This window comes from Lepidochelys kempii, chromosome 3 (assembly GCF_965140265.1).
Source record: "Lepidochelys kempii isolate rLepKem1 chromosome 3, rLepKem1.hap2, whole genome shotgun sequence".
In the NCBI taxonomy this organism is placed as follows: Eukaryota; Metazoa; Chordata; order Testudines; family Cheloniidae; genus Lepidochelys; species Lepidochelys kempii.
This window is the reverse complement of record NC_133258.1, coordinates 1,219,634-1,247,268: the sequence shown is the minus strand read 5'-3', so window position 1 is coordinate 1,247,268 and position 27,635 is coordinate 1,219,634. Positions and strand designations below refer to the sequence as shown.

The window sequence follows — 27,635 nt, the reverse complement described above, 5'->3', positions numbered from 1 at the left end:
AAGGGGCTCTGGGGTGGGTGGGAGTGAGGGGGAGTTCCTGGGGGAGGGGCTCTGAGCTGTTGGAGGTGGGGGGAGGGGGCTCTGGGGGAGGAGCTCTGAGCTGCCTGGAGTGGGGGAGGGTCTCTGAGCTGTCTGAGGGGGGGGAGTGGGGGCTCTGGGGAGGGGCTCTGAGGTGGGGGGAGGGGCTCTGAACTGTCTGAGGTGGGGGAGTGGGGGGAAGGGGCTCTGGGGGAGAGGCTCTGAGCTGTCTGTAGTGGGGGGAAGGGGCTCTGGGGGCGGGGCTCTGGGGTGGGGGGGAGAATGGCCCCTCCCAAGCGGAGACAGCCACTGCTCGGCCCCGATTGGTCCACGTGAGCGAGGCCGGGGGGGCGGGGCAGAGACGTGGCAGGGCGAGCGCGGGGCCCGGGGGCGCGTCCCCGCGCCGGCGGCCAATCAGCTCGGGCCGTGGCGCGCGCCCCCACCCCTCCCCTAGCTGCCGCGGGGCGCGCGCCCCCACCCCTCCCCTAGCTGCCGCGGGCGCGCGCCCTGGCTGCGCGCTGACTCGGCGGGCGCGGCGCGCGGTGACGGGCGGCCCCATGGCCTCGGCGGGCCCGGCCGGCGCGGGGCGCTGGGAGCTGGTGCGCAGGGGCCGGGGTCGGCGGCCCGCGGGGGGCGCTGGCGGGCGCAGGGCGCTGCAGGAGGCCAACAGCGGCCGCCTGCTGCCTTCGGCCTGTGAGTGGGGGCGGGGCGGAGACCCCCGGGGGGGGAGCGGGGCTCAGCCCCCTCCAGGGGGGGTGCGGGCGGGGCGGAGACCCCCGGGGGGGGGGAGCGGGGCTCAGCCCCCTCCAGGGGGGGTGCGGGCGGGGCGGGGCGGAGACCCCCGGGGGGGGGAGCGGGGCTCAGCCCCCTCCAGGGGGGGGTGCGGGCGGGGCGGAGACCCCCGGGGGGGGGAGCGGGGCTCAGCCCCCTCCAGGGGGGGTGCGGGCGGGGCGGAGACCCCCGGGGGGGAGCGGGGCTCAGCCCCCTCCAGGGGGGGAGCGGGCGGGGCGGGGCGGAGACCCCCGGGGGGGGGAGCGGGGCTCAGCCCCCTCCAGGGGGGGTGCGGGCGGGGCGGGGCGGAGACCCCCGGGGGGGGGGAGCGGGGCTCAGCCCCCTCCAGGGGGGGGAGCGGGCGGGGCGGGGCGGAGACCCCCGGGGGGGGGAGCGGGGCTCAGCCCCCTCCAGGGGGGGTGCGGGCGGGGCGGAGACCCCCGGGGGGGAGCGGGGCTCAGCCCCCTCCAGGGGGGGAGCGGGCGGGGCGGGGCGGAGACCCCCGGGGGGGGGGAGCGGGGCTCAGCCCCCTCCAGGGGGGGTGCGGGCGGGGCGGGGCGGAGACCCCCGGGGGGGGGAGCGGGGCTCAGCCCCCTCCAGGGGGGGTGCGGGCGGGGCGGGGCGGAGACCCCCGGGGGGGGGGAGCGGGGCTCAGCCCCCTCCAGGGGGGGCGCGGGCGGGGCGGAGACCCCCGGGGGGGAGCGGGGCTCAGCCCCCTCCAGGGGGGGTGCGGGCGGGGCGGAGACCCCCGGGGGGGGGGAGCGGGGCTCAGCCCCCTCCAGGGGGGGGTGCGGGGCTCAGGCCCCTCTCGGGGGGGTAGAGCGGGAGCGGGTCTCAGCCCCCTCCAGGGGGGGGTGCGGGCGGGGCGGAGACCCCCGGGGGGAGGAGCGGGTCTCAGCCCCCTCCGGGGGGGGGTGTGTGGGCGCGGGCGGGCTGGGGGGAGGAGGGGGGCTCAGGTCCCCCTGGGGGGCAGAGCCAAATTTGTGCTGGAAATGGCCCACCTTGATTATCATACACATTGTAAGGAGAGTGATCACTTTAGATAAGCCATTACCAGCAGGACAGTGGGGTGGGAGGAGGTATTGGTTCATGGTCTCTGTGTGTATATAATGTCTTCCGCAGTTTCCACGGTATGCATCTGATGAAGTGAGCTGTAGCTCACGAAAGCTTATGCTCTAATAAATTGGTTAGTCTCTAAGGTGCCACGAGTACTCCTTTTCTTTTTCCATATTAAATGGTGACTTGCCGTGCAGCCTCTCCCACTGCCCAGAGCTCAGCCCGGGGGGAAGGAGATGGACTGCAGGGCCAAGACTCTGTACAAGGGAGATAGTGGTTTGTTAAGGAGCTGTAGTCCCTGGCTTGTAAAAGTTTTATTCACTTAATACTGGATTTGCTTTTTTACGGGGTCTTTTTTAGCTGATGTGCTTCATCCCAATACATCCGCTTGTACTTGAGCGGCCTCTACGGTCTCAGCCGAATGGATCACTTCCCTCTGTTTTTCTTATTTCTAGTGCCCATCACTACATCAGACACCATCTTTGAGCTGGGGTTTGAGAAAACCGTGAAGAAGCAGAACAAAGAGCAAGTGCCTCCAGCCCCTGCCCCTGAGCAGCATCACAAAAAACAGAACATGGGGAAAAATGCTAAAAAGTCAACTGCAGTTGATGCAGGACTCAAGCAAGGCAAATTCCGAACACTGGAGGATGCACTGAAAGCTGTGAGTTTTATCTCCTACTATTGAAGCAGAAGGGTGTAAAGAGCAGTGCATCAGCAGTCAGGAGTTTATAGATGGGCCTGCTCATTTTAACTCATCCTGGTGATGTCACAAGAAGCCAGGTCCAGAGCTGCCGCAGAGCTTAGGGCGCCCGTAGTCTCCAACCTCAATGTTTGTTTCAGAATCTGAAGAACGGCATTTCATTTGTGTAAATTAGAGCTGTCAGAGATGTATGCATTAATGTAATTAAATGCCAGCTATTTGCTCAGTGCTGTCTGACACACAAATATAGTCCTTTGCTTGGGCTTCTTAGCTTCCAAAATTCAAACCCTGATGAGGAAAGATGTACTGGACAATCCGTAGGAAAGTGTTCTCTTCGTTTCCCCCCCTTTCCATCTTACTTCTACTACCCACTGTTAAGGTTGGGGTGGGGAAGGCATTTGACTAATGTGTGCCACAGGGGCAGGTTGCATGGAAGAAGTGAGCCCTGAAGCGGTTTTTGAGGGGTATGTGTTGGGTATGGGGGCAAGATGGCGTATTGGGACTGAGGTTTTGTTCCGTGTATAGGAGAAAATAGGGTGGTGGCACTGACCGTTCTCAGCAAGCAGTTCACCACCCTGGAATACTGTGTGCTGGGACCTGTTATCTCCAGGGTTTGCACCTTCATGTTAAAGACCAGGGTGGGCATGGGCCATGTTGTAGAAATCTGTGAAGCTCATGTTAAGAAAAGCAAGAAGGTGAAATGTGGGAGTGGGCTGAAAAGGGGTCCGGAAGAATGCAGGGGGGCCAAAAGCATCATGTAAGGGAAAACGACAAGTGGCGAAACGTGTCTCTAAAGAGAAGTTCTGTGATCTCACAGTAATAAGAAAGGTCAGAGGATGTAAAGGGAAAACAGCTTTTGGGAAAAGCTTGCGGGTAATTTAACTGGATGGGAGAAGCAGAATGTAAAAACCGAGTACACAAGAATGTGAAGGTTTCTGAGCTCCCGCCTCCTGTGCTGTTCTCTCTGTTGCTCTTTTATCGTGGGGATTCGGATGCTGCCCCTGGTGCTTTCAGAGCTGTAAGAGATTGCTTGTCCAGACTAGTGGGGCAAATTGTGATGCCCAGACTACCCGTGTGCCTTGAGGAGCAGCATTCCGTTCTGTGCCAGTTCTGGAAAGTGCCCATCTTACCGCTTCCTAGAATTCAGATTTCAGAGGCTGCTGCCTTTGATGTGTCCTAGTCCTCACTGAGCCAAACTAGTATTTTGCTATTCACCGTTGCACTGTCTGAATAAACGTCTCTGCAGAGCAGTAGGGACTCTTTGGAGTTTTAATATACTATATGTATTGTATGACTTTTAGATCAACCTTTGGACTTTTGGATAATTTAAGCACTATGCCCGGATGTACAGACACTCTTAACCTGTGTATTATATAATTTTAACATTAGCTTTAATAACCTTTTTAAATCTTGATAGGAAAATGGTATAGGGAGTGTACTGCCTCTGTCCCAGTATCATCATTCTAGTGCCCCCAGTGCAGATGAGGTGAGATGGGGGCACTCCCGGCTACTGTCTTGGTGTGTCTAGTGCCATTCTTGGAGGTCACGTTGATTATTTGAAGTGAACATTGACTTCCTTTTTAAAAAAACCAAACATCTTGTTGCTATGCCTGGCCAAAGCCCAAGCTGGGACTTTCTTTTTGTTCTGTGTTCGTACAGCACCTAGCCCAATGGGGCCTGGCCCATGACTGGGGCTTCTGGGTGCTACTATAATCCCAAAAAGAATGAGGAGGACTTGTGGCACCTTAGAGACTAACAAATTTATTTGAGCATAAGCTTTCGTGGTCTAATGCCCACTTCATCAGATGCATGCAGTGGAAAATACAGTAGGAAGCTAGATATATACATAGAACATGAAAAAATGGGGGTTGTCATAACTCTAACAAGACGAATCGATTAAGGTGGGCTATTATCAGCAGGAGAAAAAAATGTTTGTAGTGATAATCAGGATGGCTCATTCGAACAGTTGACAAGAAGGTGTGAGTAAGAGTAGGGGGAAATTACTGCTAGAATGTTTGTCTGCCTAGGTGCTTATACAGCGCCCATTGGCGTGGTACCTGAGTGTAGACTGACTCTTAGAAAAGCCAGACAAGGATTACATTGAAGCTTGTCATGGGATAATGAAGACTTGGTGCACCAGCTGTCTGCTGGGCTCCTGTATTCAGTTCCTTCTCTTTAATCTAGGTTCTTATTCCATGCTCATCATAGGGGTGTCTGTTACATTTCTGTTGGAGAAGGACGTTACCATTTACATTCGATTTCTGGTTTAAGCCAAATTCACGTTGTGCGTCAGTGTTAATTGTTGGTTTCAGAGTAACAGCCGTGTTAGTCTGTATTCGCAAAAAGAAAAGGAGGACTTGTGGCACCTTCGAGACTAACCAATTTATTTGAGCATAAGCTTTCGTGAGCTATAGTGAGCTGTAGCTCACGAAAGCTTATGCTCAGATAAATTGGTTAGTCTCTAAGGTGCCACAAGTACTCCTTTTCTTTTAGTGTTAGTTGTGTTTGTGTTTTACAAGAAGGATAGACGTTAGGCGTTAAAAAGAGCAATCCAAACCAAATGAGTGTGTAACGGGATAAATAGCCTGGCTTTTAGAATGGAATTCCTAATAGAAGTTAGGAAGCTTACATGACTGGTCCCTGGGGGTGGAGTGAACTAGTGCACAATGATCCAGTAATGTTTCCGGGCAAACAGGCCCTCTTGGCTTTGGGTGTGTTTACAAATGTAGCAAGAGATGGTCCCTGCCTTGAAGAGCTTCAAATCTAATTTTAAAACAAGATGTGCCAAATAGGTAGAGGGTGACAATGATAAGAACGTATCTTGAAGTAGACTAGTTATTGGCCCAGTGTGCTGGTTCTGGGTCGTTCAGACAAGCAAGGAATCTTGCTATCCAGTCACTTCCTACCTCCAGGTCTCTGTGCAGGTTGATGCCCCAAAGTGCACTGATTCTGATACAAATGCAGTTGTGCGTAGTGGTAAGTGTGGACAACTCAACATGGTTGACTCTCAGACTGCTTGGAAAAATGCAGCTACGTACTATCTCGTTATCTTCGGATTATGCCTTTGGTAACACCTGGTTTTCCCTTTGCCAGTTGGTGGGGATGCACACAGTGAACCAACTGGCTTTGTAATTGAAACTTAGCACATAGTTCTGTTGCTGCAAAAAATAGTTGAGTCCAGCTGTGACTCCCTTTCAGCTGTTGGCTTGCCAGTGCTAACAGGTGCATACGGTGGAGAAAACACATTTTAGTCACCAGCTCTGACTTTCATATTCATGGGGAGCAAGAAGGGGCAAGTTCTGCACAGTCTCTTTTCGGTTTAGAGCAGCGTTCTATTTTTATTTGCTTTACTGAATTTCAGTCTTGCTATAAAAATCTGTTCAGTTCTGGACAAGTGTTCAGGTCCCTGCATATTTTTTTATTCTTCTCTTTGGGCTCAGCATCGGCCTTTACCGGTTTTAATAGTTTCTATGTAAAGAAACAAAACCAGATCTTGTGGATCAGTATCACTGCTGCTGTTCCTGTAAGGATGCAAAGGGTCGGTGAGTGGGGGAGCAGTGAAGGTCGCGGCCCTAGGAAGCCTGTATGTCCTATATTGGAAATGCAGGGCTCTTCTTGAACCAGTACAGATGGAAATGTAGTTCAACTGTCTTTTTACACAATCTTCCTGAACTAACTTATATTTCAGATCTCACTCTTCCATACTGAGGGTACTTAGGATTCAGATCCATTCTCTGAATCTCAGATTGAGATTTTATACCATGTTCTTTGTGTGTCTTTTACAGCTTGATTTGACAGAACTTCAGAAGGAGCTGGATAAAAGTCAGAACGTGTTTCCTGAGAACCCATCTGTGTGGGTTAAAGACCTGGCTGGATATCTAAACTACAAGCTGCAGACCCCTCGGAGCGACCCCACTCTCAGCCAGCATACTCCTGGTCAGTGACTCTTTAAAGAACAAACTGTCCAGTGTGAAATGCTTGAGCGGCACGAGGGCAGTAAAACCTCATTCTGGTCGCCGTGCTCTGCTCTTGCATGTTGCTTTACAAACACTGATGCCAGCCTGATAATACAGACATCTTGGTCAGTTCTGATGTGCCCTTGAGCTAGGTGCTTTGAAGACACACACACTGAATCTATGCTGGCAAAAATGGGCCCATAACTCAACACCCATGGGTGCACTCAGAAGAGGAGTTGGAGTGGTGGCACCTGCGGTGTAAACAGAACTTAGGCATTTTTACCGCTCTGCTGTCTAACCCTGCTCCGAGCAGGTCTGCGTGACATGGTGCTTGAAATTAGCCCACCTACTTAATAGCTAGTGGTCTAATCATCACCATAAGGAAACTTGCTAACTGTAACGTTAAGATACAGGTCTCGTTTTAAACCCAAATTGATCCCTTCCTTATAAACCTGCTCCCATTTTTATCCCTGCATATTTATGTCTCAGAGGAAAAATTTTGAACCTGAGGTTGAGTTAATGCACAATATGCTAAAGAAAACCAGTGCTCATCAGGGCTGTAGTTCTGTTGTCCCTCACAGGCACAGATCGTGGTCCTGGCGGGTGAGAGCACAAGATGGTGTATTAGTTGGTGTCTGCAACAGACCATCAAATCACAGCAGGGAACCAGATGACCACTTCCTTATGCACCTGTATATAATGTGTAGGGGGAAAAGGTGCATAATCACTTGGGACTTTAGTTTGAGTGACACCTGCGGGAGGCCTCAAGCTACCAGTAGCCTAACATCCTTGGAATGTCTCAACAGTACAGATGACAATTTCCTAACCCAGAAAGTGTTGCAGCCAACCTGGGGAAAGAAATTCTGTATTAGACCATGTCCTAACAGATAGAGAGGAACTGATCACCGAACTAAAAATTAATGGTAGCTTAGGTACAAGTGGTCATAACTTGATCACATTTAGAATGCACAACCAGCATAAAGTCCAGACCAGTAATATACATACTTGGTGCTTTAATAGGGCCAGTTTCGCAAAGCTGAAAGCAATTACGAGCCAGATCAGTTGGGAGGAAGAGTTTAATCAGAAAAATGTGAACGATAATTGGGAATCATTTAAGGACACTTTACTAGATGCCTCCAAAGGCACAATCTCACAATCGAGGAAGAAGGCTGTGCTGTTTCAAAAATTGATCTGGTTTAGAGGGGAAGTGAAGGCAGCTATAAAAAAAACAAATAGAAGAAAGGGGAAGTTGACAGTAATGAATATAAATCAGAAGTTAAAAATCGTAGAAAATTGATCAGGGAAGCCAAGGGACACAAGGAGAAATCTATGGCTGCAAAGTTCAGGACAATAAGGCGCTTTTTAAATATATTAGGAACAAAAAGAATCCTGACAATGGTATTGGTCCACTACTAAATGGAAATAGTAGAATTATCAATAATCATGCAGAAGAGACAAAACTGTTCAATATATATTTCTGTTCTGTATTTGGGGGAAAGACACATGATATAGTCTCATCATATGGTGATGATAGCACTCTTTCCACTCCACTGGTATCTCTGGAGGATGTTAAACAGAAGCTACTAAAGTCAGACTTTTTAAAATCAGTGGGTCTCGATGATTTGCGTCCAAGAGTTTTGAAAGAACTGGCAACTAATGTTGATTTTTCAGTAAGTCTTGGAGAACTGGGGAAGTTCCAGAAGATTGAAGAAAGGCTGATGATGTGCCAGTTTTTAAAAGGGTAAATGGATGACCCAGGTAACTATGGGCCTGTCAGGCTGACATTGATCCCTGGCAACATAATGGAGCAGCTGATATAAGACTATTAATAATAGGGTAATATAATTAATGCAAAACAACAAGGGTGTATGGAGATCAACCCTGTCAAACTAACTTAACATCTTTTTTTGATGAGATTACAAGTTTATTTGATCAATATAATAGTGTTGAGATAATATACTTAGACTTCTCTCTAGGCATTTGACGGCACCCCATAACATTTTGATTAAAAAACTAGATTGATATAAAATTAACACTGCACACATTAAATGGATTCAAAACTGGCTCACAGATAGGTCTCAAACTGTAATTGTAAATGAGGTGTGTGTAGTGGGGTCCTGCCGGGATCAGTTCTAGGCCATACGCTCTTCATCCTTTGAGTGACCAAGAAGAAAAGCATAAAATCATCACAGACAAAGACTGCAGATGACCCAAAACCTGTGGGTGTGTGGTAAATATTTAAGGAAACAGGTCCCTGGTTCAGAGCTATCTGGGTCTCTGCTTCCTCCCAGTTTACGAAAACAACGTGTGTTTTAATATGGCTAAAAGCATATATCTAGTAACAAGAAATGCAGGCCATTTTTACATATTACATATAATCAGCTGAACATGATCTCCCAGTGTGAAGCTGTGGCCAAAAGAGCTAATGTGATCCTGCATAAACGTAAATCTCCAGTAGGAGCAGAGAGGTTATTTGATCTCTGTATTTATCATTAGCGTGACTGCTGCTGGAATACTGTGCCCAGTTTTGGTGCCCACAGTTCAAGAAGGATGCTGATAATTTGGAGAGTGGTCAGAGAAGAGCCATGAATATGATTAAAGGACTAGAAAACCTGCCTTATAATGATAGACTCAAGGAGCTCAATCTATTTAGCTTAGCAAAGAGAAGGATAAGGGGTGACTTGATCACAGTCTAAGTATTTACATGGGGAACAAATAGTTGATGGGCTCTTCAGTCTAGCAGAGAAAGATCCAGTGGATAGAAGTAGAAGCTAGACAAGTTCAGACTGGCAATAAGGTAAATATTTAACAGGGAGAGTAATTAACCAGTGGAACAATTTCCCAAGGGCTGTGGTTGATTTTCCATCACTGACCATTTTTAAATTAAGATAAGCTGTTTTACTAAAAGATTGGCTTTAGGAATTATTTTTGAAGTTCTCAGGAGGTCAGACTAGATCAATGGTCCCCAAACTATGGGGCACGCCCCACTAGGGGGGCGTGGAGGAATGTTTAAGGGGGCGCGGGGGAACGTTGGGGGGGGTGGCGGAGTCCAGGCCAACTCTCATGCGGGGAGGGAGCGCCCCTGGCCCCCTCGTCCCCCTCTGGCCATCGGCCCCAGCCGTGGTCCTAGCCCTGGCTCCCAACCAAGGCTCCTGGGGTGTGTGTGGAGCATGGACATGGACAGGAGGGGCACAACGTAAAAAGTGTGGGGACCACTGGACAAGATGGTCCCAGTGGTCCCTTCTGGCCTTGGATGTAGGAATCTGAGGACTAAAGGAGCGGAGGGCTGAGTATGTTGACTTTGGCCTTATCTATGCTAGGCTTGCATGACATTTTTGGTAGTGGCTACTGCTAGCTCAGCAGCACCAGAGGAAACCTAGAGACTTGGTTCCAAGCAGCCACTGGATTTTAATCTTTAGATTTTAAAGCTCACTCTGCATATGAGCCGTGTGCTGGTGCCCATCTGTTTCAGATCCTTTGCATGTGCGCACATTATACAAAGCGAAATGTTTTTCATTTAAAAAGTAGCTTTTCCTCAGTCAGCAGGCTTTTGTGTACCTTGAGGGTGGAACAGAATCATAACCCTTATCTGTGACTGTGCAGATAAAGCATGGGCCACTGCTTAATTTTGTGTACTTCTGTAATCTGACATCTGCATACGCCAGTTAAAAAGTCACAGTTTTCACACATGGCAGAGAACTGACAAATTAGTGACTTTCCTTAATCCTACCTGCTCCCCAAGAGCCTACATTTTCTCACCTGGTCTTCTAAAATTGGGCAACAAAGTTCCTGTGTGGCCGTGGCTCTCAAACGTTTTGTTTTGGCAGCCCCTCTCAAACAGCAAGCCTCTGAGCGCGACTCCTCTTATAAATTAAAAACACCTTTTTCTGTTGAACACTATTTTAAATGCTAAATTTATAATCCTGTTCAAAATGAATTTACGTTTTCTCACCGCTTTTAAATTGAGACTAAAACACATTTTTATTGAATGATTGTTATAAGCATAAAACTTACCTTGTTAACTAGTTACTTTTTAATACTGGGGAGGGCTCAAAGAAACTTGGTCGATATCACTTTTCGCAGCAGACTTAGCACCCTGTTACTATCTTTACCTCTGCGCGGCTGCTGACGGAGGCTCATCCTACAGAACTGGGCAGCCCGGAAAGCAGCAGCCGCGCAGAAGGAAGGGTGGGAATGGGGCACTAAGTCTGCTGTGAAAAGTGATATTTGTATGTTTGTTAGTCACTTTTCACAGCCTCCCAGCTGCCTTCGGAGATAGATGGCTGGAGAGCGGGGGCTGCTGGCTGGGTGCAGGAGTGCAGAAGTAAGACTGGCAATGCCACACCATGCCACCCTTACTTCTGTGCAACATTTGATATTTGTGCTGTGGAGTTTGGCTCGGGGGGGTGGGGGGGAAGGCAAATTTGGAGTGGCTATTGCCCCTGCAAGGGCTGCCCCCCAGCACCGCCCCTGCCTGTGTGGCTGACCGTTAAATTATAAATTACTTTTTTTTGCTGATCTCAGTGTTCTGATTGCTCTGCGTTTAATGCAGCTCGTCAGCTGCTGAACAGTCAAGCCCTCTCATGTTGTCTCAGTCCCACTTCTTTAGTCTCAAAACAACAAACCTGCGCGCACGATGCTCCAATCCCCAGAGTCCAGTTTCCTTAAGGTGGTGATATTACAAACGTATATTTTGTTCAGGAACAATGATCGCTGCATCTTATGGTTGCAATACTTTCTGAAGTAAATGCGCTACATGGCGATGGAAAGGTGTGTGTAACTTTCTAAAACGCTAGATTTAAATGATATATTTTATAGCAGTTGCTCTCTTTTGTGCATATACTTGTGACCCCCTTCTTAATAATCGAGCGACTCCCACCTGCAGTTTGAGATCCCCTACGGTCCTTGCTAACTCACTTCTGGAGCACTGCTGATGCCTGGGAAACTGCGATTTAATCATAGGACAGCATGACTTGCTCCGGTGGTGGTTCACTGTCTACCTGGAAGCAAGAATCTGAATACAAAGGTCTCTGTTCATCCATCGTGAAAGGGACAATTGTAAAGACAGATTATTTGCAGGAATCTCTTCTGCTTTATGCATTGCCAAACCACCGAGTTTCGTTCCTGTAGATTAGAAGACAGAGACAGCACCGTGATGTTTTGTCCCCCAAATCCCACGTGACTCCGGTGAAACCAGCAGTTAAAAAATAATCTTTTTATTCCTAAACTCTGCACGCTTCCTCTGGCGTAACTGAGAATAGGAGTCGCTTATTGACCCTGCATTGCACATGTTCCCTTGAAGCCACTTGCAAGCTTTTATAGTAGCATTTATTAATGTGGGCCCATGAAATTCCCTCACACTTGTGTGATCTTCTGACTCCAGATTACCCCTACAGTCTTGTGAACAAGGAGCTGAGAAGCATCATCAAGTCCCTGCTAGTGAAAGCCTCCAGCGTGCTGGAGCTCTTCTTCGATCACTGTATTTATACGATGTTGCAAGAGCTGGACAAAACTCCTGGTAAGAGCCACCTGGACCAGGGCCCGGTCAGTTCAGTATCTCTAGGCTATGGGTACTGCCTATGTTCAGTCGTTCCAAGAACGACTAGAACAGGAGGCTCATTCTCAGGCCCAGCCTAGAGGTAGTAGGTTTGAGACATTCTGGGGCTGAGGAAGGTTTTGAAGCGGCAGGAATCTCTCGCTGTGTATTTCTGTTTATCACTAGCCACTACCCTAACAGCTTGTAGGCACTTGTATGGTAAAGCATGCAGACTGCTGGGGGGAAACCCATTCTGATTGATTTGCATTTCTGATAGTTGCAGCTCAGATTTGGGCTCGGTAGGACCGTAGCAGGGAGGGAATTCCTGAGCTGAGAATGCCTCATGGAAAATACCCTCCTCCCAGCCCCTTTTTTCCCTTGTATTTTTGGCACACGCTTTCAACAGCAAGCCTAGAGTGATCATTATACGATGCTTGCTTGTTTAAGTAAGAAAACCACGAACACGTGACCAGTGTGTGAACTGATGCTGTCCATTTGTGACTCTGTGGGCTGCCTAAAACAACAGCTCTGAGAGGTGTGAATTGCCCCATTTGTCTCAATGAGTGTTAACTCTGAAACCTAAAGATACCATAAATACCAACATTAACTATTTCACTGCTGATCATTTTAGCAGAGCCATTCCGCTAATGTGCTGACCTCATAATCGGAAAGAGCTTCCTGTGCTTCTTCCACCTTCACTTTTTAATTCACAGGGAGTTGCCACTGGTTCAGTGCTGCAGCGTGGCTGCAGTGTGCACAACTTGTGATCATAGTGAAGCACTAAGGAATGAATGAGCTGCTTCTCATAACCATCACCAGCCACTGTCTTCCTGCCTCCCCCACCCCCCGTGTCCCTTTTTAATTTAAACCAGGATGGGGTTAGCCCCAGGCTGCTCCACTGAGTTACCCCGTGGCAGTATCTGTCTGGGAGCCAGCAGAAGCCACCTCTGCATTCCTTGGAAGCCTGGGCTAGGCAGGAGGTTTTTCTGCCTGGAGAAGCCTGTTTTCTTGGAAACTTGGGTGACTCAGTTGTGGAGTGGTTGGGGCAGGGGCTGCTGGGGATCACCACAGTGGGGGTGATTATCTCTCAGGGGTGGGACTGTGCTTCCGTTCTAACAGAGGCAGTTGTGTGCTACCAGCACAGCTGAGAGAGGAGGGAGGGACCCAGAGTGGGAATGGAAAGCAAGGAGGGTGGATAAGAAAGAAGTGGACCCGAAAGCATCATGCTGGGCCCCACCTCTGTTATGAAAGGGTTAGTGAGCAAAAGGGAGTGCCGCTGGATGCGGGAACGGGTTGTGTGAACCCAGCTGGGTGTGCCGTTTGGGGGTGTGTGTGGGGGTAACCCTTCAGTTTTTGGACATTGTAGGGAGAAGAGAGATGTGTTTAAAAGCAACATAACCTTCAAATGCTGGGACTCCAGCTTAGTCTGAGCCTGGTGTGGCGTGTTTTGCAGGGGAGTCGCTGCATGGATACCGGATCTGCATACAGGCAGTGGTGCTGGACAAGCCTAAAATTGCAACCGTGAATCTGGGCAAGGTGAGCTGAATGTGTGTCTCCAGCTACTAGGCTGGCCTGTTCGTAAAACCAAACAGCGGTTCCCCTCCTAACAAGTGGGTCCTGCTGGTCCTTCAGAAAGATCTCTTGCTTCATGAGCCACAAGGGATCTGCTTAGCTTAGTGGAGAAAGCCATGAGCCTTCTGAGCACCCCCATATGCTGACCAGCATGCATAGAACATACTGATGGATCATTCAGATAGAGCAGTGGGTCTCAACCAGGGGTATGCAGAGGTCTTCCAGGGGATAGATCAACTCATCTAGATATTTGCCTAGTTTTTCAACAGGCTACATAAAAAGCACTAGCGAAGTCAGTACAAACTACAATTTCCTACAGACACTGACTTGTTTCTACTGCTCTATATACACTATATGCTGAAATGTAAGAACAATATTTATATTTCAGTTGATTTATTTTATAGTTATATGGTAACAACAAGAAAGTAAGGTTTCAGAGTAGCAGCCGTGTTAGTCTGTATCCGCAAAAAAGAATAGGAGGACTTGTGGCACCTTAGAGACTAACCAATTTATTTGAGAATAAGCTTTCGTGAGCTACAGCTCACTTCATCGGATGCATCCAGTGAAGTGAGCTGTAGCTCACAAAAGCTTATGCTCAAATAAATTTGTTAGTCTCTAAGGTGCCACAGATACTCCTTTTCAGTACTGGTGGGCTGTGATACTTTTTTATTTTTATGTCTGATTTTGTAAGCAAGTAGTTTTTAAGTGAGGTGAAACTTGGGGGTACGAAAGACAAACCCTGAAAAGGGTACAGTTGTCTGGAAAGGTTGAGAGCCACTGAGTTAGAGTATTCCTGACAGCTGCCTTCCCAAGAGGGATATGGTCGGAAAATTTCCTGAGGGTGGAAATAGCCCACAATAAACAGGTGGATGTTAGTGCCTCCTGCCCAGATGCTAGAGTCACAGTAAATAACAGGTACCACGTTTTGCCACTCCCTTGAAGAATCTCATTCCTGTCTAGTAACCTGTTTCCCTGTTAGAGGTCACTGCACTCTTTTATCATAGAATCATAGACAATCAGGGTAGGAAGGGACCTCAAGAGGTCATCTAGTCCCACCCCCTGCTCAAAGCAGGACCAATCCCCAATTTTTGCCCCAGAGCCCTAAATGGCCCCCTCAAGGACTGAACTCACAACGCTGGGTTTAGCAGGCCAATACTCAAACCACTGAGCTTTTCTCTGGGCTGGAGAGAGTGGAGAAGGAAGTTTACCTGTTAGCTTTGCTTATTGGTATTAATTAGTGATGAGATCCACTTTTTTAATATCACACTTGTTCAAAGCAAACGAACGCCACTGACTTTGGCATGTGGGCCATGCAGTCACTACGGTTGTGCCCTGGGCTGTGGCTCTGCCTTGTGCCATCCCATTGTGCTGCTGACTCTGCTTTTCTGGCCCATTATAGTTTGAACCCTGTGTTCCTGTGGCCCAGAACAAACCACAATTTCACTTTTATGTGACCTCTTGTGGTTTGTTTTAATTAATTTCTGGCCAGAAGAAGAGAAGGCAGGAGTGGATGGGGCCCCACCTGTGAGAATTGGATGGCATGGCTGAGTTCTGGAAGGCCACACTCTGGAAAACCTGGAGTTAGCTGGATGCTGTGAGCTTTCCCTCTTTTTGTCCCCCCATAAAACTGCTCTTTGGCCCGGCTCTGAAGGTTTCTGTGAGCCGCTATGGAACAGGCAGTTTCTTTAATGAATGTTAAAAAATCCAACCCCCAGGCCTCCACACTGACTCGCTCGGTTTCACTTTGGGACACAGCTGCCTGAGCTGTCTGCCCCAGCTCCCCATGCTGCGCAGCGGCCGGGGGAGGTCACTAAGGCTCCGTATCGGCAACAACCGGGCTGACAGGTGTTTGAGACGGACCTTTTTTCTGACTGTAAGTGTGCTCAGAAAAGTGAGGGGCCAATGGCACTAACCGCGGAATCAGGCGTATTGCATCCTGGGGCTGTGTGAGCTTCTCTCATACGCTGTGCACCTGCTTGCAAGAACTAGGATACTGGGAAGAAACAGTGGCCTCTTGCCGCTGCTCCTGGAAGGGTAGGATTGCTCTGCACCCATCTTTGCCTGCTCTGTTCTCTTTGTCTCTGTCCCAGCAGACCCCCTTAAGAGATGTCTGTCCACACCTGACTCCCTCTTTGGTTTCCAGCTTAGGTCTTTTCTTCTCTGCTGCTCTTCTCTCTTGGCTGCTGGTTGCAAGGTGTTAACGTCCCTTGGGGTTTCCATTGAGTCTTCCAGATTCTCCATTCACATGAGTGTATTGGAGCGAGTCCTTGTGAAAAGTCTGCTTCCAGCTAGGTGATGCCTACGCTACGGGCGTGACGGTGGCACGGCTGCAGCACTGTAGCCATGCTGCTGTGGCTGCAGAACGGGTTATTCAGTTGATGTGTCTGTCTCCCCGCGCAGCAGTAGCTCAGTTGACGGACGCATCCTTCTGTCGCCCTAGTCACGTCTATACCAAGGGTTAGGTCAGCTTATCTGACGTCGCCCTGACACCCCTGAGCAGCATCGTTTTGTTGAGGAAGCGTAGACCAGGCCTCAGTGTATATCACTACCAAGTGCACAGGGCTTCCGAAGCTGGCATATGGATCATAAAAACATTACAGAAAATTCCCACATTCGTTGCATAGGCATCACCCAAGAAGCATCAGTTATTCTGCCTGTAGTAAGATGAGGCCCTGAAACATAAACCCTTGGTATTAGAGACCTGGTATGAGGCCTGAACTAAAGTAATGGTCAAGACTTTGCTAACATAAAGCAAAGTTAAGTTGTGAGCCAGAGGCAGGCCCTGCTCATAAAAGCTGGCAAGAAGGCGGCTGCTAATTGCACATATACACATCTTATCTTCAGGGATGCATCTTATATACAAGTACAGACCAGTTACACATCACTCCTGAGGCATCGAGGTACAACCCCTCTGCGTGTTGGGGTGCTGCCTCTCTCCTGGTACGTGTTGGTTTGAACAAACAAGTCTGTCCATCATATTATCCTTTTGACCCTGTCTTTAGGATGGGTCAGCCTGTTCCTCATTATCTCTGTGGAATGTGTTCGTACCGGACCGTTCTGGTGCCATCCTGGCCCATGTTTATCCTATTAGTGCTTGATCCCCTATAGATATGTGTATACATCCAATTAGCAGCCTTCTTCTTGCCAACTTTTGTGAGCAGGGCCTACCTCTGGCTCACAACTTAACTTTGCTTTGTTAGCAAAGTCTTGACCATTACTTTAGTTCAGGCCTCAGATCTCATACCAGGCCTCTGATACCAAAGGTTTATGGTTCAGGGCCTCCACTTACTACACTGTCTTTCTGGGGCCGTAAGTATTGTTCAGCTGATGAAACTGAGAGTCAGGAAATGAAGAACGAGGCTGCTTTCCAAGCCTCTGAGTCAGGGTTCATTAATGTGATTTGTTCAGCCTGCCTCCTGTCCTGCACAGAGCTCACAGCTAGAATAAATCATCTGGCTGGTGACAGCTGTACTGGGGATGGGGGCAGCTTCTCATTTGTTTGTTTAAAAAAACCCCAAATCCTTCTAAACGACCAAGCAGGATCCTGCTGTGGTCCTAGCCAGCCTGTCCCTGCTTGAGCTTACGGCAGTACCCTGGGTCTCTCCAGTCCTTCCTCTTGACTTTTGCATCCATTTGTTATAGCTTATCTTGAAGCATAATCTGGTCAGGGCAGGGACTGCATCTCCCTGTGTGTGTGGGCAGGGCCTAGCATGATGGGCCCACACAGTAAGTGTAGGTATGGGGAGAATGCTGACCTGTCTCTCAGTATGTCTGAGTATTTGTGGGCAGTTGAAGTCCAGAGTCTGTGGGGACCAGTAACAGATGTGAAGAGAACAGAAAAGACAGCAGTGGCATCTCACCCGGTTTTTACTTTTTCCCCACCGCCTGTCTCCGCTTCTGGGGCTAATAGTATTAGTGGCAGTTCACTTATATCTTAAATGCACTGGCAGGTAGAATGGATTTATTCAGTGTGTGTGTATCTTGTGGCCTTTAACCCTGTGCAGAGGTCATTTGCAGCCTAATTTTGATAGATCTTTTGCTGCTGGACCACATATTTGTTCCCCTCCTGTGCTTTGAAGCAATATATCTGCTTTGATACAGCTGCGTTTAGTTGCATCTGGGGGAATGTCTGACACTAAATATAAAATACACCGTCTGTTTTAGTCTCGTGTTATCACGCTTTTGCTCTGAATCTTGTATAGTTCTCTCTCTTCCTGCAAACACTTCAGTTTCAGATTTGTTTCAGCTATTCTTGTCGTATTGTTTCCTGTCCTCAAATTCCATGTCAAAGTCATGGCACAAAGTGGCTTAGCTGGGGATCAGATTCACAGACTGTTGCTCTGAGCCTTTCACTGCCTTTTCTTGGTAGAATGTTATGGGGGGAGGGAGGCTGTGGAATTTGTTTTAAAATTAATTTGTGTTTGATTTTCCCTTCAGTATTTAGAGCTGTTACGGTCCCATCAGAACAAGCCAATGAAATGCCTCTCAATCATGTGGGCTCTGGGACAAGCTGGATTCACAGACCTCACTGAAGGACTGAAAGGTAAGAGCTGCCTGAATCCAGAAGGTGCAGTCTGGGGAGATCCAGGGAGTGAACTTAATTTCCACTCATGCACTTGCTCCGCTCTACTTGAAAACAGGACACGTACCTGAGATAGCAAAGGCATGCCGCTGTGGGGCACAGTGGGTGAAGGACCCCAAATAATTCATGCAAGACTTGTAAATGTGTGGTGAGGCTCCTCTCTCTAATGGGATTTAGCTTTCTCTTACCTCACTTTCATGACTTCATTGCTGGGGTAAATCATTTTCAACAGTAAAAGCAGGGGGTCACCTAATTTATTTGGAAACTTGTTTGCAAATGAAATAACTGATGTCCCTCTGGGAGGTATCCATCAGTGCAGCAGAGATGTAACAGGTGTTACATTCACTGCTTCTCCTTAGGAACTAGTGCTTGTTGGCTTTGCAAGTTCCTTTGTTCCTTAACTTTGATGCAAACAAAGATTGGGTTTAACCAGGGAATGACGGCTGGAAATGACGCGCATGCTCTGGACCTCCGTGTGTTTTCTGATCCATAAAGTGCAACATTTAATACTACAAAATGTGCAGCTCTAGGAAGTGCTAGATTATTTTCAAACTACTGTTGGCATGGAGAGAGAGAAGCTAATTTTCAGAACTAATAGTCGTGCTGGGCAGTGCTCTAAGCAACTATTTCACTTCCCCTTTGGAGAGCGGCCATGATTGTGGTGTCTAGACTCTGGAAAGTACCTCTATAGTACTGAAAGTTAAACAGTCTCGCTACAGGATGGGTGTTTTCCAGCCTGATCAGACACTAGCCTCCACTGCAACATTGCTATAAAGCACCTAAGACTGCTCAGTCAGTCACAGGGCTCAGCTGGGTAGTCTGACCTATTTGAGAGAGCTCTTGTGGACTGGAACCAGGCTGCTCCATGGTCTGCTGGGCGTTTTAGGGGAGAAGGGAGAGAGGAAGGCGAGACGTATTGAGTAAAAGGTGTAGCCAATTGTTCGACTGCGCTCGCAGAGCTTTCTTCAACACGTTCCAGAGACCAAAGACCAAACTTAGGCCACGTCGATAGGGACAGCGCTGCGGCAATGCGGCTGCACCCGTACGGCTCTGCCGCTGCAGCGTGTGTGGTGAAGATGCTCTACGCCTATGGGAGAGAGCTCTCCTATCAGCATAGAAATCCCCCCTCTGCGAGCGGCAGAAGCTCTTCTGCCGGCATAGCGCTGTGCACACGAGCGTTTTTGCCGGCGTGACTTGTGTCGTTGAGGGGTTGGTTTATTCACACCCCGAGTGACAAGTTATGCCGGCATGCGCTGTAGTGTAGACATAGCCTTAGCCAAATTGATTGTCAAAGTGGCACAGTACAAAAAAGGAGACATACATACCCTCCTTCTGGAAAGCAGTTCTTTTCTCCCAGTATATGCACCTTACGCAGAAGGGGAGCTTCAAAGATACACATTTTACCTGGTAGTATTTGTAGTCTGATGGGTACAAAGCTCTCTGCCATTATCAAGCCCACCAGTCTGTAACAGTTCCTTAACCTGTTGTTTTATTTGGTACTTTTCTTATCTCTTTTTGGATACTGCGTTCCCAACCAGCTGGTGCAGAGCTCCATCCCAGCCTGTGCTAGGACACCCCATTCCTGTATCCTGGCTTTGACAGGCTGCCAATTTCCTAATGCCAAAGCTGACTTCAGCTTTGCAGCGTGTTGTGGGATACTGGACGTGAGTAAACAGAATAATGGAGAGAGCACAATACCTTCAGCGCACACACACACTGTATACATCCTCCTAGTACCGTGTGCCTAATGCCCATTAACAAGGTGTGTACTACACCTGACAGACAGGAGTTTTGGTTTAGGGTTACATATAAAAACATTTAAAACATTAATCTCCCTGCCTGTCTCTTTCAAGAGCTGTTTGGGTAGAACCAAGAGCTGCTCACACTTTTGGACCCAGATAGCTTCAGGCAGGGGAGTGGCTCCTATAAATACCTACCTTTTACACTGATCGTGTTGCCGGACAGTCGTTAGGAAACACTTCAGAGACTCCTCCCTGTACTGTTCTAATAGCTTTCTCCTTTTATGCAGTGTGGCTTGGCATTATGCTTCCAGTGCTGGGGATCAAGTCCCTCTCCCCCTATGCGATTGCCTACCTGGACCGGCTACTGATGTGAGTTATAGCTGAATTTGATCAGTCTCTCTCCGTTAAGGATAAAGCCTGCCCCAGTTGTCATGTACAGCGCTTCCTGGGCCACGGGTAGCCCCGGCCTACTGACATTAAGAGCCTGGAGTGTGCGTATTCAAGTCTGACCAGCCGGATGGGAACTCCTGCCCTCAGCAGGGGTTGACGGTGTGTCACGCTGGCATAGCGTTGCAAATGTGATGCTGCCTGACTTGCAGTGAGGTTTGACCCATGACCTCAGCCTCAGTGGGGCGACAGTGTCTAAACGAAGTATCAGTAATAACTGTATCTTGTTATCTTGGCCTTTAGAGTGTCCGTTTTCTGTAACTCAGTGCTGCCTGCTCTCTGCCTAACGCCAGAATCCTGACAGCACTGGTTAGCTGAGGAGCAGGATTGCGTCTAAGTCTCCCATGGTCTCCTGGAGAATCAAGGGCTGTGTAAACTGGGTTTCTGGCCTGGCTGTGTTCTGCTCCTCCTTCAGTAGCCAGGCGTGCAAGAAGGGAACGCTGTCATTCAGCATCAAGCAACCATGGCTGTGCCCTGTGTCAAAGATCGGGACAGCTGCGTTGTTGTATGCTGATTAGGTCCAGCCCTCACGTTCCTGGCCAGCTGCTAATGCAGCAACCCAGATCTAAAGCAAATGACACAAGTGAGAACCCAGCTTTGGCCAGTTTTCATAGTGAGTCAGTAAGCTCACTGGTCTGTGTCTATTGTGGACTGCTCACGGGTTGGGGGAGGTGCTGGAAGCCGACAGATTGACTTGTGCAGATGGAGTGCTGTGAAGGAAGCCGGTGTCCATCCCACTGCTGCTGCTGGCAGTGCCTAGTTACGGCATTCTGTCTCTCCAGAACGACTGAAAATTCCCCAACCGCAGTGTGAGAGAGGAGTGACACTTCTGTTATGCAGCTCTGCTACTTTGTGTTTGACAAGCCTGGGGAGAGAATGGAGCAGGCTCCCCCCAGCTGCGCTTGGGCTGGGTGTTGGATGGACATTCCTGTGCAGGAGAGAATATTGAATGGTGCTAACAATACTGAGTGTTGCATGAATCCATAAACTAGGATTACAGGTTTATGACCTCATTTTGGTGTAATAGGTCCTGTAATTAACAGCCCAACAAAACTGTCACTGACATCTTGAACACTGGCACCAGAAACAGAGAGCCCGGGACTAGACATCTCCGCAGTAGAAGATGAATGCTATATACCAGTGCTAGAAGTCTAAATAATAAGATGGGTGAACTAGAGTGCCTAGTATTCAATGAGGATATTGATATAATAGGCATCACAGAAACCTGGTGGAATGAGGATAATCAATGGGACACTGTAATACCAGGGTACAAAATATATCGGAAGGACAGAACAGATCGTGCCGGTGGGGGAGTGGCACTATATGTGAAAGAAAGTATAGAATCAAATGAAGTAAAAATCTTAAATGAACTAAATTGTACTACAGAATCTCTATTGATGGTAACTCCATGCTTGAAAAATAAGAATATAGCAGTAGGGCTATATTACAGACCACCAGACCAGGATGGTGTTAGTGACTCTGAAATGCTCAGGGAGATTAGAGAGGCTATTAAAATAAAAAACTCTAATAGTAGTAATAATAATAATAATGGGGGATTTCAGTTATCCCCATATTGACTGGGTCCATGTCACCTCAGGACGGGATGCTGAGATAAAGTTTCATGACACCTTAAATGACCGCTTCTTGGAGCAGCTAGTCCTGGAACCCACCAGAGGATTTAGTCCTAAGTGGAGCACAGGATCAGGTCCAAGAGGTGACTATAGCTGGACCGCTTGGTAATAGTGACCATAATATAATTAAATTTAACATCCCTGTGGCGGGGAAAACTCCACAGCAGCCCAACACTGTGGCATTTAATTTCAGAAAGGGGAACTACACAGAAATGAGGTGGTTAGTTAAACAGAAATTAAAAGGTACAGCACCAAAAGTAAAATCCCTGCAATCTACATGGAAACTTTCTAAAGACACCATAAGAGAGGCTCAACTTAAATGTATACCCCAATTTAAAAAACATAGTAAAAGAACCAAAAAAGAGCCACCGTGGTTAAACAACAAAGGAAAAGAAGCAATGAGAGGCAAAAAGGCATCCTTCAAAAAGTGGAAGATAAATCATAATGAGGAAAATAGAAAAGAGCGTAAACTCTGACAAATGAAGTGTAAAAATATAATTAGAAAGGCCTAAAAAGAATGTGAAGACCAGCTGGCCAACGACTCCAAAAGTAATAGCAACATGTTTTTAAATACACCAGAAGCAGGAAGCCTGGTAAGCCACCCTTGGGGCCACTGGACAATCGAGAGGCTAAGGGAGCACTCAAAGACAATAAGGCCATTGCGGAGAAGCTACATGAGTTCTTTGCATCAGTCATCACGGCTGAGGATGTGAGGGAGATTCTCAAACCGGAGCCATTCTTTTTAGGTGACAGATCTGAGGAACTGTCCCAAATTGAGGTGTCCTTAGAGTAGGTTTTGGAACAAATGGATAAACTAAACAGTAATAAGTCTCCAGGACCTGATGGGATTCACCCAAGAGTTCTGAAGGAACTCAAATGTGAAATTGCAGGACTACTAACTGTCAGCTGTGACCTATCATTTAAATCAGCTTCTGTACCAAATGACTGGAGGATAGCTAACGTGATGCCAATTTTTAAAAAGGGCTCCAGAGGTGACCCTGGCAACTACAGGCCAGTAAGCCTCACTTCAGTACCAGGCAAATTTGTTGAAACTATCGTAAAGAACAAAATTGTCAGACACATAGATGAACATAATTTGTTGGGAAATAATCAACATGGTTTTTGTAAAGGGAAATCATGCCTCACCAATCTACTAGAATTCTTTGAGGGGGTCAACAAGCATGCGGACAAAGGAGATCCAGTGGATATAGCGTATTTAGATTTTCAGAAAGCCTTTGACAAGGTCCCTCAACAAAGGCTCTTAAGCAAAGTAAGCAGTCATGGGATAAGAGGGAAGGTCTTCTCATGGATTGGAAAGTGGTTAAAAGATAGAAAACAAAGGGTAGGAATAAATGGTCAGTTTTCAGACTGGAGAGAGGTAAATAGTGGGGTCCCCCAGGGGTCTGTACTGAGCCCAGTCCTATTCAACATTTTCATAAATGATCTGGAAAAAGGGGTAAACAGTGAGGTGGCAAAATTTGCAGATGATACAAAACTACTCAAGATAGTTAAGTCCAAAGCAGACTGCGAAGAGCTACAAAAGGATCTCACAAAAGTGGGTGACTGGGCAGCAAAATAGCAGATGAAATTCAGTATTTTTAAATGCAAAGTAACGCACATTGAAAAACATAATCCCAACTCTACATATAAAATGATGGGGTCTAAATTAGCTGTTACCACTCAAGAAAGAGATCTTGGAGTCATTGTGGATAGTTCTCTGAAAACATTCACTCAATGTGCAGCGGCAGCCAAAAAAGCGAACAGAATGCTGGGAATAATTAAGAAAGGGATATATAATAAGTCAGAAAATATCATGTTGCCTCTATATAAATCCATGGTACGTCCACATCTTGAATACTGCACGCAGATGTGGTCGCCCCATCTCAAAAAAGAGATATTGGAATTGGAAAAGGTTCAGAAAAGGGCAACAAAAATCATTAAGGGTCTGGAACAGCTTCCGTATGAGGAGAGATTAATAAGACTGGGACTTTTCAGCGTGGAAAAGAGGCGACTAAGGGGACAGATGATAGAGGTCTATAAAATCATGAGTGGTGTGGAGAAAGTAAATAAGGAAGTGTGATTTACTCCTCATAATACAAGAACAAGGATCCACCAAATGAAATAAATAGGTAGCAGGTTTAAAGCAAACACAAGAAAGTATTTTTTCACATAAAGCGCTGTCAGCCTCTGGAACTCCTTGCCAGAGGGTGTTGTGAAGGCCAGTACTATAATGGGGTTCAAAAGGGAGCTAGATAGATTCATGGAGGATAGGTCCATCAATGGCTATTAGCCAGGATGGGCAGGGATGGTGTCCCTAGCCTCTGTTTGCCAGGAGCTGGGAATGAGCGACAGGGGATGGATCACTTGGTGATTCCCTGTTCTGTTCATTCCCTCAGGGGCACCTGGCACTGGCCACCGTCAGAGGACAGGATACTGGGCTAGATGGGCCTTTGGTCTGACCCAGTGTGGCCGTTCTTATGAATTGGGTTCAAATTTGTCTAATTTTCCTTGCCAGAAAGGTGCAGGGCATGTCCGGCTGAAGGGCCTGGGAAGAGAGGCTGCAGCGTGGCCTGGGGTGGCAGGCTGTGCCGGGACAGACCTCAGATCCTCTCCGAGATAGCCAGGCTGTGCAGCTGCGCATTCGTGGAACGTGGCGGGGTCATTAGTCAGAGACCATGCACTGTCCATTCCTGAGAGAAGGTGGGGGTCTAACTGGTGGGCACAGGAGGAGAAGAGGGAAGTGCACTCAGCAGGCTGGAAAGCTCCTTTGCTTTATGAAGGGGGCAAACAGACTTTCTCCCCGGGGTGGGCTCCACAATGAATAGGCTGAATCTAGACTGCAGCTGGGGGAGGGCTGCTCTCGCTCACTAATGCCTCTGGCTGCCTACAGCCTCTAGCTCTTCAATTATCCTTTCCCCTCCTTCAGACACTGGTTTTCTGGTCTCTTCTCCTGTCTCTTTTCCCGCAGACTGGTGGAAATGAGGGTTGTGAGCATGGGCTCATTGCTGCACAGACAGCCACACAAGAGACGTTTTCAGTAGCAGTTTGGAGGGCAGGCAGCATGCGGTCCCCAAGATGTCCTTTCTCCATTCCCTGCATTAGGGCATGGGCTCTAGAGAAGCCATTTGAAGGTGATCTGTGAAGGATAAAGGGGACTGGTTCTTTAGCCACCATAAAGCAACAGAAGAGAATTCCTGAAAAGTTTTTACTTTAAATAAGGGTTTTTTCCCCCTTTGTCTTTTCTCTCGGGAATGTCACATCTGTCATGTGTGAGCCAGATCTTGGGCAGTGTTCCTCCAAACTCTTCAGCCTTCGGTAGCCTGAGTAAATGGTCTGGCTCTTCGGTCAGGGTTTACTGTATGCTATTTCCATTGCCACTCTCCTGCCAGGTATCTAGTTGTCCATAGTCTCCCAGAAAGAGTAGATAAGGCCTATGTCCCTAATGTTAGAAACAAGCACAAACACCTTTCTTGCCTCCCCAATCCAGCCCTACATTATAAAGGAGCAAACAAGTGCGCAAGCCCCTTGTTTCCTTTGCGTGTTGTCTGAAAAGAAGAAAGGGGGTAAGTGAGTGTGTGTGTGTGTGTGAGAGAGAGAGAGAGCCTTTCGTCAGAGGCTGTTCTGGTATACTGCTGAGTGTGCAGAAACAAAAGGCGGTGTGTACTGCACAAGAAAACAAGCTGGGCAGTGCTGGGAGAGTGGGAGTGAAAAGTACAGAATCAGCGCAACCCTGACAGAATTCCTGGGGGCTGATTACTACCGGCTCTGTTCTCCGTGGCTCATGGCCTCAGGGTTGTAGTCTCCAGATGCACAGGGCGCTGTAAGGTGCAGCCTTGAATGCTGCTTCCGAGTTGGGCCTGTAGAGTAGCTGGAGAGGAGCTTGGCTCTTTGCTTAGGACAAAGTGCTGCAGAATACGCAGGGCCACTCACCACCGGTTCCGCAGCCAGTGATGTGTCACGGCAAAACTGGGCCTGAAATAGACGCAGCGGGATTGTGAAACCCACCTGCTGCACTCCCACCACAGCTGTGTTCTCATAATGAACTGGCATCTTCCCTGCGTTTGAGGCCTGAAACGTGGTGAATGTTCAGGCCAGCTGCTGCTGTTTTGGAAGCAATCCCTTGTAAGAGTATTAGCAAGCAGGGAAAATTCTGCTAACAGCAAAGCAGCCTCCTACTGCCAAGGGTCCAGAAGGAGATTCTTTATGGGCTGATTTGTTTGATGTTCCCACTTTGAAATTAGGCAGCTTGGATTTAATCTAGGGTATAATCCTGGAGCTTTAGGGCTAGTGATGGGAGGGTGGGGGGATCAGCATGCACAGGCCTTGGAAACAGCTCACCAAGGGATTCCCATCTGTCTGCCTGCCTGCAGTGACATGTCAGGACAGAAGTTACAGGAGTCATTCTTTCGTTGCAGGACGCACGCAAACCTGACCAAAGGGTTTGGCATGATTGGACCGAAGGACTTTTTCCCACTCTTGGACTTTGCCTTTATGCCCAACAACTCCTTATCACCCAGGTATGGCTGACTTGCCCATGGTCTTGATACAGGAAAGGTGACTTGCAATCCTTGGGGCTTTATTTCAAGCAAGTGAAGAAATGGGTAGTGAGAAAAGCAGCTTGGCTGGGCAGGTGCCCGCAGCGTGAGAGATGTCATACCAGGCGGGAGGCGCTAGCTGGGGACCTGGCGTGGGCTTAGGAGAGTGACTGCTGGTATCTTCGTTTTCTTGACTTTTGTTGGTTCAATTGAAACTAGACTGAGTTATTTTCTGTAACTAATGAGGCTCGCATGTATGTATCGTAGACACGCTCTGAATGAATGAAAGGGAGCTTCACTGTTGGTTTGAAGACCAGATCATTCCTCAGACAGTGAGCTGGGGAGCGTGTGTTGTTCTGGAAGCAGTTGTTCATAGCTCCCATTGCACCTGTCGTCGGGAAAGCTGCGTCACAGTGGCTGGTTGCACAATTGCCATTCCTCAGTCTCTGGGGCGGGGCGGGAGTGTCTGAGGGCCTGAGTCTAGCGAGCCTTGGGAGGAAGGGCATGGCCAGGACCATGAGGGCTGAGCCGATTGAGGAGGCTGGAACTGAAAAACAAGAGAATGACGGGGGAAGGGCAGATACACTGGCAAAGGGGAGCCCATCCTAATGATATGTTCCTGAAACTGCAGCTGCTCGCCACCCCTCCATTCCCGCCCCATGGTGCTGAGCAGGGCATGCGCTCCCACATTCACACCAACTGGGATCGCCCAGTGCAACACTCGGTGCATCCTGGGTGCTGTCTGAATGGGAGGAGAGAACAATCGTGCTTCGCCAGCAGCCCCACTGGAGAGCCGTCTCCTAGCACCTACTCTGGCTCTCAGGAGTGCATGCTGCCTTGCCACCCGTTCAGTGTTCCCCGAAGCAGCTGTCCCCGCCTCAGTGAAGCCGAGTGCATAGGGCTGGAACGAATGCAGAGTGTTCATGTGATCTGTTCTTCAGCCTGCAGGAGCAGTTACGCCAGTCGTACCCCAGACTGAAAGTGCTGGCGTTTGGCGCTAAACCTGAGACCACGCTGCACACCTACTTCCCCTCCTTCCTGTCCAGAGCCACTCCAAACTGTCCTGCCGACATGAGGAACGAGGTGAGC

General features: G+C 48.6%; 1 protein-coding gene across 3 annotated transcripts in view; it reads left to right on the top strand.

The window, feature by feature from the left end:
* Window positions 1-515: 515 nt before the first annotated feature.
* TMEM214 (transmembrane protein 214) overlaps window positions 516-27,635 on the top strand; it is a 37,939-nt gene continuing 10,819 nt past the window's right edge. For 2 of the 3 annotated variants that reach the window (XM_073335447.1, XM_073335449.1), the window contains exons 1-9: window positions 516-711; window positions 2,301-2,506; window positions 6,331-6,481; window positions 11,885-12,019; window positions 13,491-13,573; window positions 18,047-18,152; window positions 20,221-20,302; window positions 26,427-26,528; window positions 27,488-27,629. In XM_073335447.1, the coding sequence (XP_073191548.1) occupies window positions 576-711; window positions 2,301-2,506; window positions 6,331-6,481; window positions 11,885-12,019; window positions 13,491-13,573; window positions 18,047-18,152; window positions 20,221-20,302; window positions 26,427-26,528; window positions 27,488-27,629 (1,143 nt within the window). In that variant the 5' untranslated portion in view covers window positions 516-575. The remainder of the gene's footprint in view (window positions 712-2,300; window positions 2,507-6,330; window positions 6,482-11,884; window positions 12,020-13,490; window positions 13,574-18,046; window positions 18,153-20,220; window positions 20,303-26,426; window positions 26,529-27,487; window positions 27,630-27,635) is intronic. The other variant, XM_073335446.1, reaches the window with a different exon arrangement.